Genomic DNA, 20,943 nt, shown 5'->3' on the forward strand with positions numbered 1-20,943 from the left:
CTTCTACAGGACCTCCGTGATGCAGTCATTATTACCTTGTACAAAAACAAGGGGGAAATGTCAATCTATTTAAACTACCAGGGGATCACCCTGCTCTCCATCACAGGTAAAATCCTTGCCCGTTTGCTCCTAAACAAACTGATACCTTCCATTGCAGAAGACCACCTCCCAGAAACCCAATGTTGTTTTAAAGCAAACAGAGGTACTACGGACATGGTCTTCATCCTCAGACAACTGCAAGAGAAGTGTCGTAAACAAAACAGAGGACTCTACATAACATTTGTGGACCTGACCAAGGCATTTGACACAATGAGCAGGAAGGGGATTTGGCTGATTTTGGAGCACATTGGCTGCCCCCCAAAGCTCTTCAGCATGATAGTTTAGTTGCATGAAAACCAGAGCGGTCAGGTCAGAGTAAATAACAACCTCTCAGAATCCTTCCTCATCGTCAATGGCATAAAACAGGGATGCGTTCTGGCATGACTCTGTTCAGCATCTTCTTCAGCATGATGCTCAAGCAGGCGACTGAAGATCTTGACGATGACAATGCTGTTTACATTCGCTATCGCCTCAATGGCAGTTTATTCAACCTCAAAAGGCTGCAAGCCCACATAAAGACCCTCGAGCAACTGATCCGAGACCTCCTCTTTGCTGATGACACTGCCCTTGTTGCCCATACCAAAAGAGCCTTGCAGCGCCTTACATCCTGCTTTCGCAGAGACTGCCCAGCTCTTCGGACTCAAGGTCAGCTTGAAAAAGACGGAAGTCCTCCACCAGCCAGCTCCCCGGGTAGAGTACCACCCTCTCTACGTCACGTCACTAAGTTAAAGACTGTTCACCAGTTTACCTACCTGGGGCATACCATCACATCAGATGCCAAACTCAACAGACAACAGACTGGCCAGGGCAAACAGCGCTTTTGGGAGATTGTACAACAGAGTCTAGAAAGACAGACACTTAAAAAACTGCACAAAAATCAGTGTGTACAGAGCCATAGTACTCTCTACCCTCCCGTACGGCTCTGAGTCCTGGACAATTTACTGCCACCAATTGTGACTCCTTGAGCGTTTTTATCAGCGCTGTCCCTGCACCATTCTCAACGTCCACTGGAGTGACTATGTTGCCAATGTTGAGGTCATCGAGCGGGCAGAAATCACCAGCATCGAGGTCATGCTGCTGAAGTCACAGCTACGCTGGGTCAGGCATGTCTCCAGAATGGAGGATCATCGCCTGCCCAAGATAGTCCTATATGGCAAACTTTCTACTGGCCGTCATGGCAGACGGGCACTGAAGAAAAGATATAAAGACTCTCTGAAGAAGTCCCTCGGTGACTGCCACTTGACCCTCTCCAGTGGTCTGCTCTCGCTACTGACCATGCTACCTGGTGACATACTGTCCACCAGGCTGTCGCCTCCTTTGAGATCTCCCACACAGAGAATCTGCAGGAGAGATGCTGCAGGACAAAGATTCAGGAAGCCTTAGCAACCACACCTGATGTGACTTTTGACTGCAGCCGCTGTGGCCAAACCTGCTTGTCCCGCATCGGGCTCGTCAGCCACAAGCGTGCCTGCAGTCAACGTGGACAACCCCCTTCAGAGAATCTTCGTTTGTGAAGTACAGCCAAGAAGAATGTTATTGTCACTCAGGCAAACTGGTTTTACAGCATATAAATTTTCCCGAGCCATTCCTTGTTTGTGTAACATATTGCACCTTTTTTTAATGGTGCTGTTACATTTTAATGGACCCACACATTGTATGCAGGCAGCAAGGAAAGCAAGACAAGAAAAAACTCGACTCCTTTTTCTTCAGTTGAAACAACAGACATTTATTTACAGGTACTTCCAGCATAACACCTTGTCTCTTGTTTAAAAGTCTTCTCATACTCCAATGTGCTTAACAAGACTGCCATATTGAACACATGGTATTCTGTCTTTGTCCGGTCATGTTTAGGACGCATTTTTTCCTGTCACTCTTGGGCCACCTGTGTAAAACATTTATCTATATCTTTTATAATCTTTTTCTTTTCTTTTTACTCACTGTGACGTCACCTTGCACACAGCTTGGTTATTTGCATACAGCTGCTGCTACTGCTGCCATACATGCAATTGTGCTCTGTTACGTGTGAACATCATAGAAAGTAGGGGCGTCAGTTAATTTGACAACCTTGTTCTATGCTTTTTTGTTTATTTCATTGCATTTTCGCACAAATTTTGATAAAAAAGTTAGCTTTATTTTTATATAGAATTTCAAAAATGTAGAGCAAAAGTAAAATATTGGGCAATCACGAAGAAAGACTGATTCGTCTAAGAGACATAACTCTGCTTTTACTTAAAGACTAGTTTTTCTTTTTATACAATAATTTGGGACACTAATTGTAAGCAAGGAAAGATATGACTATTTTTTTGTTTCAAACAAAGATATGTTTTTCAACTACTTTATTTAATGTGACAACAAAATTTTTAAAAATAAATATAATCGATAAATTTATTAAGATGTGACTATCTTTTTTTTCAAAGACTTAAACTTCATGATTGCCAGTACCATAATTTTTCTTAAAAAAAAACATTCGAGTAAATGTAAGAAAAAAATATTAAAAAAAAAAAATGAAATGATCTATTTATTTTTTTAAAAAAACATTTTTTGTTACATTAAAGAAAGTAGTTGAAAAAACATCTCATGTTCAGTACGTTCAATTTAAGTGTTGAAAGGGTCTCTGTGACATAGAACATCCAGTGGTGCTTCATTGAAAAAAGATTTCAATTTTATTTATATTGCATATTGGATAATAATCAATAGAGAATTGACTCTAAAATAATAAGTTAGGAATCTGCTTGAATTAAAATATAATATATATTCATATTTTATGACCGGGCAACGATGAGCAGTCTGCTAGTATATATATATATATATATATATATATATATATATATATATATATATATATATATATATATATATATATATATATATACATATATATATATATATATATATATATATATATATATATATATATAAAAATAAACAAATGTGAAATATCTTTTCATTTATCACGTCTATATATAACCATTGCTGTTATTTAAATCAATAATATAATTTAAAATCTATCATTATATAAAAGGAACTGTGTGTGTGTGTGTGTGTGTGTGTGTGTGTGTGTGTGTGTGTGTGTGTGTGTGTGTGTGTGTGTTCGTGTTCTTGTGTTCGTGTTCGTTGCCCATGGACTCAAAAACGGCTGAGTTGATTTTTATGAAATTTCACATGAAGGTACTTTATGTGCCTGGCAGTGTTCTTATACAGGTTTTATATCAGAATGTCTTCGATAAATATTGATAATCAAAATAATCCGATAAAAGAAGAAACAGGCGATTTTAACCAAAGTTGACATCTTACTCAGCCTAACATCACAAGTGCATTTGAGAAGTTTTATTACCACACAAGCCAAAAGGCCCAAAATATAAAATCAGGTTTTTTTATATGACAGGGGCCCATTCGAAATGAATGTTTCTGCTTAGAGCACAACCTCCATTTTTATACAATATTTTTGATTAAATTACTTCAGTAATTTAATCAAAAAAGAATGCATTACTAAAACCTTTCTTAAAATATTATGTACATTAATTTTAAAGCTAACTAATTTCAATGAAACTAAACACCTTAGCTATCTAGATATATACCAATAGATATAACAGTAGCAAGACGAATTTATAGGAAAAGGAGGAAAGGTGATCTCTCTCTCTCTCTCTCTCTCTCTCTCTCTCTCTCTCTCTCTCTCTCTCTCTCTCTCTCTCCAAGAGGAATGTTTTAACAGGTATGTCACAGTTTATCAAAGTACAGGATAAAACAATAAAAATTGTCGCTCTGCTTGCTGGCCAGTTGTTTATAAATCCCAAGAGCGATAAGAGCCTTCTATCATGTCTGAAAGTGACAGAATGTTCAACCAGCTTATGCTCTCTACTGATCCAAATTATGACAACTGGACCATTGCCAGCACCCTCAAAAAGGGTACAGCTCAACGCATCGAATGACTCACAATTATGGTCTTTGGTGTGGTTTCAAGTGAGGTTCACATCAGCCAACTCACATCTTCGAAGTCAGCTTGAAAGTCAACAAAGTGTATCTGAATGTGCTGAAGAGTGTGGTGATCCCCTGGTGCAATCAGGTGGCCGCTGGTAGACCCTGGGTTTGGCAGCAGGACTCGGCGCCACCCACAAGTCTGAAGAGACCTAGGCTTGTTTTCAGAAGAAGTGCTACGACTTTGTATCCTTCTCTCATTGCCCTCCCACCTCCCCCGACCTGAACCTGCTGGACTACTTAGTTTGGTCAACATCACCAACATGACCTTTCACAACACCAAAGCCAGTCTGATTGCTGCCATTCACCGAGTATTCACCGAGCTCCCACCGGCATTTATGGAAAAGGCATGCTTCTAGTTCTGGACCCATATTGAGGCAGTCATTGAGGCTGAAGGCGGCTACATTGAATAGATGTCAGTTCTGCTACATAATCACTGATTTGATTTCTTAATAAAAGTTTTAAAATAAAGCTGTAGTTGTTTTTTTTAGAACTACAACTTTATCGTTCTACCCTGTATTACTGATGGGCTACCATTTATCAAGGACTGAAAGAGGGGGCATTTGAATATAAGAGTTTAAAGGATTGTTGATTAGACAATGATTGCTCTGTAAAGGATATGAAACAGTGGGTGGAATGAGGTAAAAATTAGTTGAGGGCTTAATTTTCCAAGTTTTCGTTTCAACAATAATTTCATTAATAATTTATTTAACCAAACTAGGACTTATTTGCTTTCCAAAAAACAGAACAAAAAAAACAAACATAAATAACGGTTTCTTTTTGAACAAAGGTTCTGCGTCCTTATAAAGGGGAATTGAACTCAAAATCACATCTTAACATATTAGCATCTTATCAATTTGTCTAATGTACCAGTGTCACTAATGCATATATTATAAAACATAGAAGCATTATTATTATTATTATTGTAACTAGGTCAAATAACATTCAATTATGGAAATCGCTTATCAAAAGGGGAGGAGGAAGGTACTAGTAATGAAAATCAAAAACGTTAACTAGGTTTCTTCCATAATTTTTTCAGTGTTATTAGTGGCAGGAAGAGCACTTGGGACTGAATAGTTTTATGTCTATCTCTGTGGTCGTTTCTTTGTGTGGTCTTTTCTTCCTTTCTATGTCCAGTCTATTTCCCTTATGTCTCACCTAGTGTTTTTTTTTTTTTTTTTTCCTTGCTAATTTCATGATGCTTTCAAGATAGACATATTTCTTATCTGCCTTTAAGTTTTGTTTATTCTCATTTTTCTCAGAGAGAATCCCCCTTAATTACCCTTTCATCTGATGCTGGAAAGAAAGAGATTGTTTGTAACGGTAAGTACGATAAGTGTGATATTGTAGCTGCAATTTTAAATATAAAAAATAGCCTTTCTTTTTCTATCTAAATTGTATTTTAAATTTATGGAAGTCTTTGTTATCTTAATCATATAGGTGGATCTCTTTTCAAGCTGCATGATTTGATTTGAGATATAGGCCAGCACCAAAGGTTTTGCAGATATCCCTGTCTTAGGTCAGCTTAATTAACGCTTGCAGTGTATATCCATTCCTCTCTACATTTATATCTAGATCTTGACACCAAGTGTGACTTTGTCTTCCTCCCTTGCGAATGCCTTTTATTTCGTTTATTTTGTCAGTTTAATGGTATATCAACCCTTTTTAGATTTGTAATGTTAATAATTTATTGTATATGATTAATTATCGATCCTCAGCATCTGATAAAACTAAACTTTTCACAAAGAAAACTCCACCTTTTATGAACAGGGCACCAACTGCCAAAATTCTTTTAGTTATGTTGCTTCCTGAATTTTTATGAATTTTTATGAATGTCCATGTATCCTAAACATATGTAGATCAAAAAGTACCTCAGATTGTTGTTGTTGAGATGGTTAGTAATTTTGTGAGTGCTTACTAATTCAGTTGCTAGATGTCTCAATCAATCGAAGCTCAGGGAAACAGTGCGTTCAAAGCATAACAGGTATCTAATCGAGGGGTATTTGCATGGTTGCACATCTTTGAATATTTTCCAGATAATTAGTGTTCTTAATAAGATGAGGGGTTTAATGATGCGAATTCTAAGTGTATGTGGGGGAAAGAATAAAGATATAGATAGTAAGAGTTCATTGAGAGGAGAGTAACGTTACTTGTGTTTAGTATTTGATAAGAGGCTGACAGATAGGTCAGAAAGACTGGTTGGCTGGACATGCCAACCAGAGCGCAGTATCGTCACATCTTGACTTGTTGAGAGTCCAGGGAAAAAGAGGAAGAAATCTATAAAATAGGAAGTGACATCTGCATTGCCCTCTGGTGGTTACCAGAGTTAAACTGCGATAATCAAGTTTAGCTTAAGAGTAAGTAAAAGCCAACAATTAAATAACATTAATTGAAGCGCAACTTTGTGAAATATCACACTCTATTTCGTACCATGAAAATGATGGTATTCGTACAGTATGTATAGCTGTATTGCTTGTTCTTGTATTGTTCATACAGACTTTCTCAGTGTGTGGTAGCATTAATGAAAGTGAATAAACTGAATCCAAGACATGTGTTTTGTATTGCTGTATTACTTGTTCTTCTATAGTTGTTACATTTTGATAAGAGTAACAAGACTTTTGAACCACCCTGTGCATTAATTCATTATTTATCTCCTATATATAATAAAATGACTGCAGAAATTCACCTCTGGACCAAAGTATTGTAGGTTTGCAAAAACAGATGCCACATATAAATTTAATACATCTAGACTACACATTCATCCATGAAATTAGAATGCTACATTGCATCCTACAAGCAACACCATCACAATCGCAACATCTTTAGAGGAAGAAGTCCCTATTTTTTCTCTCTAAATATTTAGTCGTACCACTAATCCCAGTTGTCAATGGAACAAATTCTGTACTTTCCACAGAGTCTATGCTTTCACCGCCAATAACTGGCTATTAAATACATACACCTAACATAATCTTCACAGTTTCTGATTCATAATTATTAATGGCTCCTGCACCACACTCTGTCCATTCTAATTGGATCAGCTCTGATAATTTTCATATTCCGAAATCCAATTCTATGCTTCATAAACAAAAGGTTACTAAAATTACAATATAGCATCACTAAGAGACATATTAATTCGTACAGTGTCAAATTATTAGTGTCGTGTGTGTGTGTGTGTGTGTGTGTGTGTGTGTGTGTGTGTGTGTGTTTTGTACTTCACAGTTCGCTGGGCATTTGCTATAAACATTAACAAGTCTCAGAATATTGTGTATCCATAAATATTGAGAACATAAAAAAAACATGCGTCGATAATGGTTCTCTAATGCATATGTTTGTGTGCATGGGTTCAAAATAAAAAAAAACTTTTGTTGTTACAACAATTGCAAAAAACAAGCCAAAAACTATATGGTCCCCCGACTGATGCCTTTGTCATGTTTTTGTGGTGGGACTAAAAAGAGTCATGTAGTTAATTTTATAGCTGCTTACCTTAAGTGAACACTTTCTCCCAAGGATATGGAACATCTAGCTGTTCTTGTTGAAGCTTCCATTGGTACTGCAACCAGTATAATAAACGGCACCACACTTCACACGGCTTTTCATTTTCCTATTTTTCATAGCAGATCAAGAAAGACCCTTTCTGATAGCACTCTAAATGATCTACATACAAAATACAAAAATTTGAAGGTTCTTATCCCTGACGAAATCTTCATAACTGCCTTTGAACACTAGCTGAGAGTTTATTATTTAAACTCTTCAGCCTAACATTCACAGGTAACAAACATGAATTGGAATAAATACATAGGCAATTCGGATTGTAAAATAAATCCGAATTGGCATGTTCTTATTTACTTGCCTCCTCACGAGGGTATAGTTAGATAAAGGCTGGATCTTCATGTGTAGAAGGGACTTTAAAAAAATTAGTTGTCTGCTTACTAGTTTGTAACCTTATATTGTAAACCAATCGCATGTAATCAAGTTCAATCTACGAATATATAATCAATATGTGTAAAATTGGGTCTACAAGAGTTACTTCCCTTGTACTCTTAGATAAAATCAGCTGTAGAACTATTACCTATTTTGACCATTTAAACCCCTGGCTTAATGTATAACATTGAGCTAAAACAACTAAATGACACCGTTTCATGATAAACGATGCCTTAATTTTTTTTTTGATTCGGTACCATTAAAAACCCCTACTTAGGCACAAGTATGAATTTCAGGAGAAAAATAAAAATTAGATCCAAAAGCTGTGTTTTTCACCCCTAAAACACCCTGGGACTCAAGCTCCAGAATTTTCCCAGGGTCAAATATTACAGATGTATATCAATGTGATCTTGCTTTTGGGTAATTTTCAGAAAAATCTAACAGTCGGAAAAAATTCTATGTCCTGAAAAGTGCTATTTTTTACCCCCTTTGACCTCCTGGGACACAACCAGAATTTTTATAAGAAATCCGAGAATGTTACATTTCCTCCTTTGAGTTATGGTAACTTCATGCAAAATTTCAGAAAAATGTAGTCATTGAGACTTTTGGGAATGAACAGACGAATGGACGAACAGACGAATGAACGAGGGTGAATTCTAAGGTCCAAATCCGACTAAGTTGGTGGACCAATAATAAATATATATAAACATTACAGGATGTAACTTTTTGTGAGATAAATATATATATATATATATATATTCAGTAATTTTACAGTACATTTATATATTTTTTATTGCATTCTATTCAAATAAACTGAGTCACAGCAACATGTGGCCGAGTATAGCTAGTAGAAAATAAAATTGTCACTTTGCATAGTAGTAGGATTTATACTGTATGTTACGATTTCAGCTAAATTGTTGGAAGACATCTTTTTCAGTTCAGCTCACTGCACTGTTCAGGTTAGACTGCCAGAATCCATGGGCAACCTATGAGTGATTAAATAGTTCAAGGTAGTGCTGGATGGACCATGGCCATTTAGCTTTGGATGATTGCCCCTCACTTGACCTGGTGCTACCTGATCAGGCTGTCTGAAGATACTAGTTTCCTGACCAAAAATGCACCAAACATTGATGTTACTTTTTTCCCCCTTTATCTTCGCAAAACTCAACCATGTTCTGTAAAGTTAAAAACAAAAACAACGATTTTCCTCTACAAAATAGTCAAACAAAGTACCATGAATGAAGATATAAAAAAACTTAAAGCATAAAAACATTTTTCCCAAAATTACTGGATTCAGCATTTAATAACCTCCAAAAGGGTTGGTATATTGTAAAACAAAACAATTAAGAAATGCTCTAAAGAAACTGCAATTTATTGAATATCTATTAATTGACGTCTAATACCTATTGTTAAAATTTCACCAAAATCAATGGTAACTGAATTTTCATGAAGAGCTTCCTTCCCCTTTGCATAAACTAATTCAAACTAAATGCAGACCACCATTACGTCTAGCATTTGTGTTTCAAAATTCATAATGATCAGTTAATTAATTCAGGACTGGATCCTATATATAGAAATATATCCATATTTAACATCATATGAGTAGACATAAAAATATTTAAAAAAATAAAAAATCAACACGTTTTTACTAAAATACTTCATTTAAAGTCTTTCGACTCTAGATTAAAAAAGAGATGTTTGTTCCCCCCCCCCCGCCCCTTACACTATCTCTTCCTCCAGGGGACGCCCATGATTGAAAGGTCGGCACTGGTAGTTCTTGTGTTATCTTGTTTGTTACGGGTGCTCGTTTGAGTCCATCTCTTTCTTTGGTGAGACATGTGAAGGGAAAATCACTTGTGACAGATATAACCAGATTAAAAGAGGCTACAGAATATAATAACTAGATTTGCTTAAGTCTTAGCTTGGATAAGAGAGAGAGAGAGAGAGAGAAAGAGAGAGAGAGAGAGAGAGAGGGGGAAGGGAGAGAGAGAGAGGGGGGCGATAGAGGGCGAGAGACGGGGGTTGTGATGGGATAATAAAAAAATAAAATAAGACCTTTACTTATGCAGGTCACGGAGAGCTTAGTAATATCTTCTTTTTATACCTTTATTTCAACCCTCTCTATATTTGATATCCTCCCCTTTAGTTTCACTCTTAATCTTCTTTATATAAAATCCCCCAAAACAAAACAAAAACAAATAGAGAGAGAGAGAGAGAGAGAAAGAGAGAGAGAGAGATGTATATATATAGAGAGAAAGACACAGAGAGAGAAAATGATGAAATGAAGAGAGTGTATTGACAAATCAAAGAGAAGATAATAATCATATGTAGATACATATATAGAGAGAGTTAGGTGAGAGAAGGGGAGAAAGAGGGTAATGGATAACGGTATTCGTTAAATAATAGTTATACGAAGATGAAGAAGAGGAAACTAAGTAAAGATAAGTAAAAAGAAAGAAATAACGAAAGAATGAACACTAGTCGGAAGATTACTTATCTAAATAATCAGGATATCAAGAAGTGAGAACTACTTTTCATCTTACTGGATATCTACTACAGAGACATCATTTTTTTTATTGTTCTTGTACTATAAGCATGATGTTGGAGAAAAAAAAGCTAGTAAATTTGGCTTGAAACAACATTAATATAAAAAAGTATTAAGAAAAAAAAAAGACTGCCATTTTCTGTGATGTTTTAATATCAATTTGGATTACATTTAATTTGGAATATTATCTTTAACACCAATTCCCAAGGAGTAAAACCAGTAAAAAAAAAAAAAAGAAAGGAGTACCAAAGAGAAACGGGGAGGAAGTATCAAGGAAAAAAATAGAAGAAGAAAGAGGAAAATCACAGAGAAAGGAGGAGGAGCGAGAACGAGGAAGAAGTAGGAGTAAAAAGAAGCATAGACCAGGCAGGTCGATATAGAAGGAAGAGGGAGGAGGAAGAAGAAGGAGGAGGAAGATGTACCCAAGAAGAAAGATGAATGAATATTGAAGGAGTAAGAAGAATGAGAAAGGAAGCAGAAGGAAGCATTTTGCAAGTGAAGATATTGAAGAAAATTTAAGATAAAAAATAGAGGGGAGGAGGAAGGGACAAAGAAGTGGAAAGAGGAGAAAGGAACATTAAGAAAGGAGGAGGAACAGTAAGAGTAAAGAAAGAGAGCGAAAAAAGAAACAAACAAAGAAAAAGAAACAATATTTTTTAAAACAATATTGAAGAGAAAGTAAAAAGAAACAAAGCAAAAAAAAATCTTTTTTTTTACTTTTTGTAGACTATCAGTTCATTTATGAAACAACTTCCAAGAATTAAATACAGAATAACTTTTATATAATAGGATAGCTTACAGTAAGAAATCTTTGGTTATTCTCTTAGAATACAAAAAAAAAATGTGCTAAAAAATGTCAACACCCATTTAATACCTTCTAAGGTTGTAACTTTGACCATTAAACCTGTGACTACTAGAACAATACACATCATATGCTCTTTCTTTTTGTTTGACATTGCAAAAGAACCATGGAAAGAAAAGGCCTTGACACCAATTATGAGACTTCTCGTCTTCCTGAGTTGTCTCCCATTATTGAGAGCGCAGTTGATCCAGACGTTCGTTCTATTGGACAGAAAAAGAAACACGTAGATCCGGATGCAGACGGCAACACTTCTTCCAATATACCTGTTCTTAAGGAAGGTGCAACAGTAAGCTCCAGAAGCCAAGTGGAGCGAAAGGGTGTTGCCACCATATTGGATTTTACTGAGGAAAAACATGACAATAAAGAAAGTGTGGATAAGTTAGAAAAATACAAAATGGCTGGAACAGGAAGAATACCCCGTGCAATTGTTGCCATGCCCACAGTATCAAAGATCCCCACGGAAGGGATCAGAGAAAAAGAAAGTAATAAGACAAGAGAAGGGATTGCAGAGAAGAAGATGCAAGAGGATGTGAGGAAAAAAGAAAGTGAGAAAAATAAAGAAGAGTTAAAGAAGAAAGAAGAAAGTGAGCAAAGGAAAAAGGGAGATCCCAAACAAGAGGAAGTTACAAAGAAGAAAGACGAGGAAGAAGTTGTGAAGAGGAAGAAGAAGGAGGAGGAAGAAGGCGCTGTGAAGAAAAGGGATGAGGAAGAAGAAAAGAGGAAGAAAAAGCAGGAAGAAGAAAAGAAAAAGAAAGAAGAGAGGAAGAGGGTAGAAGAAGAAAGGAAAAAGAAAGAAGAGGAAGAAAAGAGAAAAATGTCAGAAGAAGAAAAAAGAAAGATGGAAGAAGAAAAGAGAAAAATGGCGGAAGAAGAAAAAAGAAAGATGGAAGAAGAAGAAAAGAGGAAAAAGGAAATGGAAGAAAAGAGATTGATGGAGGAAGAAGCAAAAAGAAAGATCGAGGAAGAAGCGAAAAGAAAGATGAAGGAAGAAGCGAAAAGGAAGATGGAGGAAGAGGAAAAAAGACAGAAAGTAGAAGAAAAGCGGAAGAAAGAAATAGAAGAAAAGATAAAGAGAGATGAAGAAGAAAAAAGAAAGTTCGAAGAAGAAGCAAAAAGAAAGAAAGAAGCAGAAGAAAAGAAAAAGAAGGAAGAAGCAGAAAAATTAAAGCGCGAAGAAGAAACAAAAAGAAAGAGGGAGATAGAAGAAGCGAAAAAGAAGGAAGAAGAAGAAAAGAAAAAGAAGGAAGAAGAAAAGAAAAAGAAGGAAGAAGAAGAAAAGAAAAAGAAGGAAGAAGAAAGGAAAAAGAAGGAAGAAGAAGAAAAGAAAAAGAAGGAAGAAGAAAAAAGAAAGATGGAGGAAGAAGAAAAGAAAAAGAAAGAAGAAAAAAGAAAGAAGGAAGAAGAAGAAAAAAGAAAGATGGAGGAAGAAGAAAAGAAAAAGAAAGAAGAAAAAAGAAAGAAGGAAGAAGAAAGAAAGATGGAGGAAGAAGAAAAGAAAAAGAAAGAAGAAAAAAGAAAGAGGGAGAAAGAAGAAGAAAAAAGAAAGATGGAGGAAGAAGAAAAGAAAAAGAAAGAAGAAAAAAGAAAGGAAGAAGAAAATAGAAAGAAAGAGGAAGAAATAAACAGAAAGAATGAAGAAAACAGGAAGAAAGAGGAAGAAGAAGCGAAAAGGAAGAAAGAAGAAAATAAAAAGAAAGAAGAAGAAAATAAAAAGAAGGAAGAGGAAAATAAAAAGAAGGAAGAGGAAGAAACAAAGAAAATGGAAGAAGAACAGAGAAAGAAAAAAGAAGGAGAAGAAAAAGAAAAAAGAAAGAAAGAAACAGAAGAAACCAGGAAGAAAATGGAGACAGAGAACACAAAAGAAAAGCTGGAGAAAGACGGGGATGTAAAAAGTGAGAAAACTGAAGAAGCAGACAAGAAACTCCAGGAGTCAGAAACGAAAAAAGAAGGAAAGAAAGAAGAAAAGACAAAGACAAACCAGAAAGAAAAAGAAGCGAAAATGATGGGGAATTGCATAGAAAAAGTTGATACGGCCATAAAAGAGAAAAAAGACAAAGAGAAGGATGAGGAAAAGACAAATCAAATAAAGAAGGAGGAGGAAGAACAGGGAAGAGGTGAACAAAAGAGAAAGGATGAAGGATTCTCCAGTGAGGAGAAGGTAACGAAAGAAGACGGAGAGGTAGCAAGTAAAAAAGAGACCGGGTTAGACGCTGAGAAGGAGGAGTCAACAGCGGAGAAGAAGAGGGAGGAGCTAACGGGGCCGGCCCAGTCGGTTAAAGAAGAGAAAGTACAAGAGGGTGTGGGCATCAAACAAGAAGGGGAAAGAAAGCCGAACACTGACCGATTGGATTCGGGAGAGACTAAAAAAACAATTGAAAATCCAGAGTCTTCAAGGCCGAAGGAAGCTATTCCTTCATCCGCGCCACCAACTATCGATTACGTGACCCTGGAGGATGCTCCAAGAATGGAGAGACCACAACCAGGTTCAAATTCAATGGAGGTAGGTCCAAATTTTTTTCTTTTTTTTAAAAGTTTACCAAAATAAAATTTTCTATTCTTTGATATGACGGGGGCGCATGATAAAATCGATTTTTCTCTTTGGTTTATGAGCACAGATAACCCATAATATTTCACCTGTGCCTTTAAACTCGACTGTTTTAAGACTTCAAACTTGTTTTCAGATTTCGAGAAGTATCGATATAGTATGCATTCATTAGCTGTATATAAAATTAAATATGTTTATATATCTCTATGTATAGAATTCATTTGTAAACTAATTAACGGATCAATGTGAATTTTGATTTAATTTTGTTTAATACAAAGACTGCAAAAAGGGGTTGGAACCCTTCGTGAACATTCAGATAACTCAAATGTTTGTGAAATTTTAACAATTTAGACATCAAATATTAAGCATTCTTTAAGCTTCAGTTTAATTGAAATATTTTATGTTAAGAGGGCATAATACAGGTACAACCTCACATTTTAAAATCTAAATATTTCAAATTTGCATTATATTTGATCCATAGTAGTTAGACACTAAAATTCATTGAAATTCAGTTTCTTAATAAGAACCCTTAAATTTTAGACATTTTCTAAAATGAACATTATATGGATTTTGATCAAATTTTCAATAAGGATTCTAGACATAAGATTTAATAACAATATATGTTGATCTAAGGGGACATGAAAGTCTCGCAAAATTGTTCTGTTCATAGAATTAATTTTACCTGTCCTGGGACGGATATTCTTCTAGTTAATGCATAAAATCTATATCCGACATGCATTTACTTTTGTGGTTGTTCGAAATTCAAAAGTGAAACCTTTAAACAAAATTCTGACTCAAATTAAAATCAAGTGGTTCATTTGGGTTCCTGAAGCGAAGAAAAATGTGGATTTCGCACGCGCCTCTGTTCTATCAAAGAACAAAGCGCCTTTTTTTTTTTTTTTTTAATTTCAGATTTTTGAAAGGAGAAAAGATTCATAAAATTTTCTCCTTTTAATTCTTCCTCTCTTTAATGATTTATGTTTGTGTTAGTCGAGAACCCTCCCAGCCTATCTAATATCTGAAATGCTCGCTGTTTTCCGGTTAATACCGAAAACAAGAGGATCATTTCTTGAAAACTTGAGCGACAAATCGAATATAGACTGGAATTTATACTAAATATAGTTGGATTGCAGAATAAGAATCGACGATTCCATAGATAGCATTAGGGGAAGCTCATGTTTAAAGAGATTGTAAGTTAAAGTAAATCACATTCCACTTTTATTAAGAAAATAAGATCGTACGTTGGATAAAAAGATCAAATGCATAAAAAAAAAAAAAAATAATAATTTGGAAATATCTGATGTCGCTATTAGCCAGAAATTTAGATTTTACCCATTTCAAAATGAATTGTTCCAAAAATCGAATAAAACGTCATAAATAGCATTCTGTCGCTGCTGTCACCTTAAAAATAACATTTATACCGATTGGATTGCAGAAAGCGATTGTGGATTTTATTAACCATTCTTTGGATGGCATTTTTTTTTTAGAGCAAGGGAGGGGAATCACCCTTGATCACTATTGATATCAATGTTGATTGGTTTGGTTGTTTTATTTTACGGCATATCAATCTTTTCTAGATTATTTAATTTAATGAATCCAGTAAAAATTTTTATGTCTCAAGTTGTTTATATCTTCAAATATTTATTCATGGAATTTGGTTTGGTTGTTTTGCAGAGGAAAATTGTTGTTTTTGTTTTTGACTTTGCAGAACATAACTGAGTTTTGCAAAAAGGAAAAAAAAAAAAATAAAATGACATTAATGTTGGGTACATTTTAGATTAATATTTTCAGACAGCACCAGACAAAGATAGTAAAAAGAAAAATAATGTTAATAAAAAGATTTCCTTATATTTGAATCCAACTTTCCAATTCAACAATTAGTAACCAATCTAAATTAATAAAACAGTAGATGTATGTGTGTGTTTGTCTGTGTGTAAATATTTAACCGATAAACTCTTAAATTACTTGTCATATAACACAGAAATTAACAGGAAGTAGTACTCATACACCAACGATGGTTTATAACGAGTAAAATCTTTGGATGGATGAATAATGCGTACAGAAATACGTCGGCAAGTTGAAATGCAAAATATTCATTTCAACTTGTCGACATATTTTTCTATGCCCAAATTCAACTCATTTCTTCAAGTCATTTAATATAAAAAAATTTCTTATCTATCTCTTGATAGCTACATCGTAGGGAATGCTAAATATTTCGGTTTCGATTCTCACTAATGGCACCCAAGTAATTTTTTTTTTTTTTACTTTTGAAATCACTACTCTATGTCACGCATGATATAATATTCAACAGAGAATTGGCTGTGTAATAATAAATACGAAGTCTGCATGAATTCAATTATATTTAAGCGTATTTTACAACAGGTAAGACCGGGCGACGCCTCCCGCCTTGCTAGTGTCATATACAATGCATGATTATGACTTATAATATTGGTTATTCCTAGTTAAAATCAAATTAGAAATACTGCATGCATAACTAACAAACCCTTGAGTTTTCAGTCTCCTTCACCTTTAGAATTTAATAACTAGAAAATTAAAATTTAGTTACAAATAAAAAAGTGAAGCATGCATGGTCCCCATGAGTGCATAGTGAACGAGGTATAAAAAATGACTAAGTTCAGCATTTGCTCCCCCACCCCCATAAGACCCAAAAGTCCCCAAGGGATGTCAAATCCTGGTGAAAAGGAACAAACAACGCAGTTTTAGGCCTTAGCATATGTAAATTTGAGTTCTTCACCATGCAAAAAAGAAATGACTAAGTCCATCATTTGTCCCCACCCTCCATTTAGCCCCAAAAGTTCCCAAGGCCTTAACATATTTAAATTTGAGTTCGGCACCATGCAAAACTGCTAAATAGACATAACACAGAAAATTTTGGACAAATATGGTAAAATAGTCCCCAAAAATGGAATGATTTTATTAGTCCTAAAAGAGCCCCAAGAGTTATCACGAAGTATAGACAAACAAAATTATATAGAAATCAGTTAGTTACAACTTTTCAGAAAGTTTTATAAAACTCCGAGACATCAATTTTTTTTTTAATAAGCACAAAAGTGTCAATTTTAGCTATTTTAACCCGAAAGGCCCCCTTATGAGGGCAACCGGAGTTTTCCCGGAAAATCCGTTCTGTTACTTTTTTACTCATATCATATTTAATGTTTGTGAAAAATTTCAAAAAATTCCAAGACGTAGTTATTGAGAAAAGTGCAGATGGACGAACGGACAGACAAGGGTGAATTTACAGGTCCATCCTCCTTTTGTCAGGGGACCAAAAAATGATCATATTTATTCATATAAGGCTAAGTGTTTTCATGTGTTTATATATTTTTATGTACGTGATCCACTCATAAACTAATTAACTAATTATTATTAGAAATTTTGATACAGCGCTGCTAGGTGTGAAGCATCGTAATGTGATATATATTTTCTTAAATTTATTTTTATGCAAATATGTAATAAGTGGAGAAAAATCCGTCATGAAAATTCAGATATTTTAGCAATATGTATTAGACATCAATTAATTACCAAAATTTCAATTTCTTTGAAGTATTTAACACGCAAAGAACAATATCTTTTATGGATTTTTTAATATATTTGCGCTCTCGTGAAATTTCTGTAAAATCTACTGTACTGAATTATCGCCATGTTTAATTTGTATACATTTCACAATTTTTGCACTAATACTTTTGGAAAAGTATGAACCCTCAGCTCCACTGTCACTTGTGAGTAAAATAGCAATCCTATGTTCAATCTTATATATAAAATCGTACCAGTTTTTTTTTTTTTTTACTCTTTGGTAATCTTTGTAATTAAACCTTTTTAATACAAGTTACATAATTAGATTTGTTTCAGGATAAAGAAAATATTGGTTTTTACTGTTAAAAAATAAAAATTGTATTTCCAATCGATTTTTATATTTTAATATTTAATCCTGCTCAGTATGTATTTTATTGTTGATTAGTTATGGTGAAAAAGGGAGGATTTTTACCCTTACAAATTCTAACCCTGCCACTCATAAAACCGGAACAAATTTAATAAGCGACATCTTTTTAATTCATTGGTTGACTCAAATTCGACTAGAGAGAAAGAGAAAGATATACAGAGACAGAGAGAGAAAGTAAAAGAAAAAGAGAGCGAAGAAAAGGAAGTCAAGAGAGAAGGAGAAAGAAGGAAAGAAGAAAGACGCCTGTTCTAGTTTATATACTTAAATGACTAATACACATTTAACTGTAACAAGAGAGAAGGAGAAAGCGAGAAAGAAAAGGTAAAGAGAGAAGGCGAGAAGAAATAAGAAAATGACAGGTTTTTTATCCATGTACCAGGTTGACAAGAAAGTTCTTGCGGTTTTTAACTTTTAGATTAAGATGAAAATATCTTGGCTCAAGCAAAAATTTACTGATCGAAATAAGCACCATCAGAATCAACACACTTTTGCCAATGCAAAACAAGTGTATTCATGTCAGTAACGTAAAAATCTTGCATTCTGGTGGCGATAAAGTTGCTGAAGGCATTTTTGATATCGCTTAGGCTTTTGAAGTATTTCTCACGCAGAAAGTTGTTAAGATGTTTGAAAAAATGGTAGTCGGTAGCTGAGAGGTCTGAAGAGTATGGCAGATAAGGCAGAGTTTCGTAGCCCAATTCGTTCAACTTCTGCAGGGTGTTTAGCAATGCAGTCGGGCATTGGCGTGGAGGAGAATTGGGCCTTTTCTGTTGACTAATGCTGGATGTGGTTGTCGAAGTTTCTTATTTATCAAGTTTTTTTGTCCTTCCAATCTCTCTCAAGTGGTTGGAAATAGTCGTATATGTTACATCTAATTCAGAAGCAAGTTCTCGAACAGTTGTGCATGGATTGGCTTTGACTAAGGCTTTTAATTGATTGTTGTCAACATCTGATGGCCAACCCCAGTATGCTCATCATTTTCAAGACTCTCATCGCTGCTACAAAATTTCTTAAACCACCATTGTGCTGTGCATTCAGTAGTAGTTCCTGGGCCAAACGCTCCATTGATATTGCGAGCTGCTTCTGAACTGAAATAAGAAAATTTTATGAATTTGCTTTTTTTCCATCTTGTATTTAACGTTCTGAAAAGAAGACATAATTGTTTTAAAACGATTGCAATTCAAACGATTACATAGAGCGAAAAACGCTCTTTAAAATAATATTTAAAGTAAAGGTATTATAACGGAAACTTTTTGGAAAATACATCATTTGAAATCAAAATTAAAAAATGCGTCAAGAATCTTCTTGTCAACCTAATAGATAATAGCGTCACTTTTTCCTAAATGGCTCAATTGGTTAATGTGCTGTACGTGCAGACAGTTTGTGAGTTCACACCTAACCCAGGACATGCTTATTTTTACTCTGATTTTGTCCTTAAATGAAAATTTAAATATTTCAAATTACAAAATTAAACAGATTGTTTATTTTTATCTTATTTTTTCTGTAATCTTTGAGACGTATAGAAATTAGGATCCCGGGCGTCGTAGAACTAGAATAAATGGTTTATGAAAAGTATTAACTATAAAACAGACAAGCCAAACCATCTACGATGTTTGTTTTATTCTATGAATTGCACAACGGATAGACCTTCATTTAAATAACAAGATGCAAATGATTAGGAAAGGGGGGGGGTCTTTTATTCTCACAGTTCGAAATCCTAACCCTGTCTCCCATAACAGTGGGATTAATTTAATAACAGACAAAATTTTTAATATTCACTAGGTGGTCTACATCTGACTCGAAAGAGAGAGAAAAACTGAAAGAAAATAAGAGAGAGAGGGGAGAGGGAGAGAAGGAGAGAAGATAGAGAGGGATCTAGAAAGTAAATAAAATAAATGGTTTACGATATGTATTAACCAAAAAAGTGTAGTTTTTTTTTTCATAAACCAGACAAGCCAAACCATCTACGATGTTTGACTCTTATGAATTTCACAACGGATAGATCTGCATTTAAATAAAAAAGATGCGAACGATTAGGAAAGTTTCTGTGGGGGCAGTTGCACGAGATAACCTTTGTAAAAGCAAGGTGTCTGCAGCTGAGACACGTTTCTGCCAGGTTTATATGACAATAGCACCGGTAGGTGGATTAGGAGAACAGATAAAAAAGCTGCTTACTCAGGGCAAAAATAAATAAATAAATAAAATAAAGAATGATAATTATCCCTTTACAATTCATGCGCTTTGTATATTATTTCTTACCTCACCTCCAACTAAACATGTGACAGCTACAGAAATATTTCATGCAAACATCTTCCTCCAGGCTAATTGCATTACATAATTCTTAATCTAATATATAAAATTAAGTTAGTCGAATTTTCCAAATTAGACCTACATAGTATTCATCATCATCATCATCATCATCATCATCATTGTTATCATCATCATCATCTCCTCCAGTTTAACGTCTGTTTAACATCCTAGTACATATTGGACAGCTTTTAGAAATTAACTTACAAACTAAACTATTTCTAGCCAGGTCTTTATCTATCCCTCTTTCTCTCAATCCCATTCTTATCACTTCCGCCCATGTTTTCATTTGCCTCCCCTTGTGAACTGACCCTGCTACCTCAATTGTAAACAGGTGGCAAAAAGAAAGTGCGCACTTGTAATTGTTTCAAAAACTGCAAATTTGAGCTAAATTTAATGTAGCTGCTTAAACAACCTATACCTCATTCGATTGGCCTTTAATTCTTCTATAATTCTACCTGTTCATATTTGACTTTTAATTGAAATATTCTAGTGTTCACATCAACTTAAAAATAAAAACTTCAAATTGAGGAGGCAAAAAGAAAGTCCACACAATGGAAAATTGTTATTTAAATGTAACTTTAGGACATTAATGCAACAGAAATACAACAGGAACACAATGAACTAGTTCATATTTAGTAGCATAGCCCTTCTGCAATTTGACAGCCTGCAATCTTTTGGAAATTCCTTGACTGCAGCAATACTCCGGGAAAAAAGCATCCCACTTTTCT

General features: G+C 34.7%; 1 protein-coding gene across 2 annotated transcripts in view; it reads left to right on the forward strand.

Moving 5' to 3' along the window:
* The first annotated feature begins 10,010 nt into the window (after window positions 1-10,010).
* The window catches only part of LOC145279840 (uncharacterized), a 98,017-nt gene continuing 87,084 nt past the window's right edge, over window positions 10,011-20,943 (forward strand). For both annotated transcript variants that reach the window (XM_080131279.1, XM_080131280.1), the window contains exon 1: window positions 10,011-13,902. In XM_080131279.1, coding sequence (XP_079987405.1) covers window positions 11,509-13,902 — 2,394 coding nt within the window. In that variant the 5' untranslated portion in view covers window positions 10,011-11,508. The remainder of the gene's footprint in view (window positions 13,903-20,943) is intronic.

Source organism: Euprymna scolopes, chromosome 7, assembly GCF_053919585.1.
Source record: "Euprymna scolopes isolate OS-2025 chromosome 7, ASM5391958v1, whole genome shotgun sequence".
NCBI lineage: Eukaryota > Metazoa > Mollusca > Cephalopoda > Sepiida > Sepiolidae > Euprymna > Euprymna scolopes.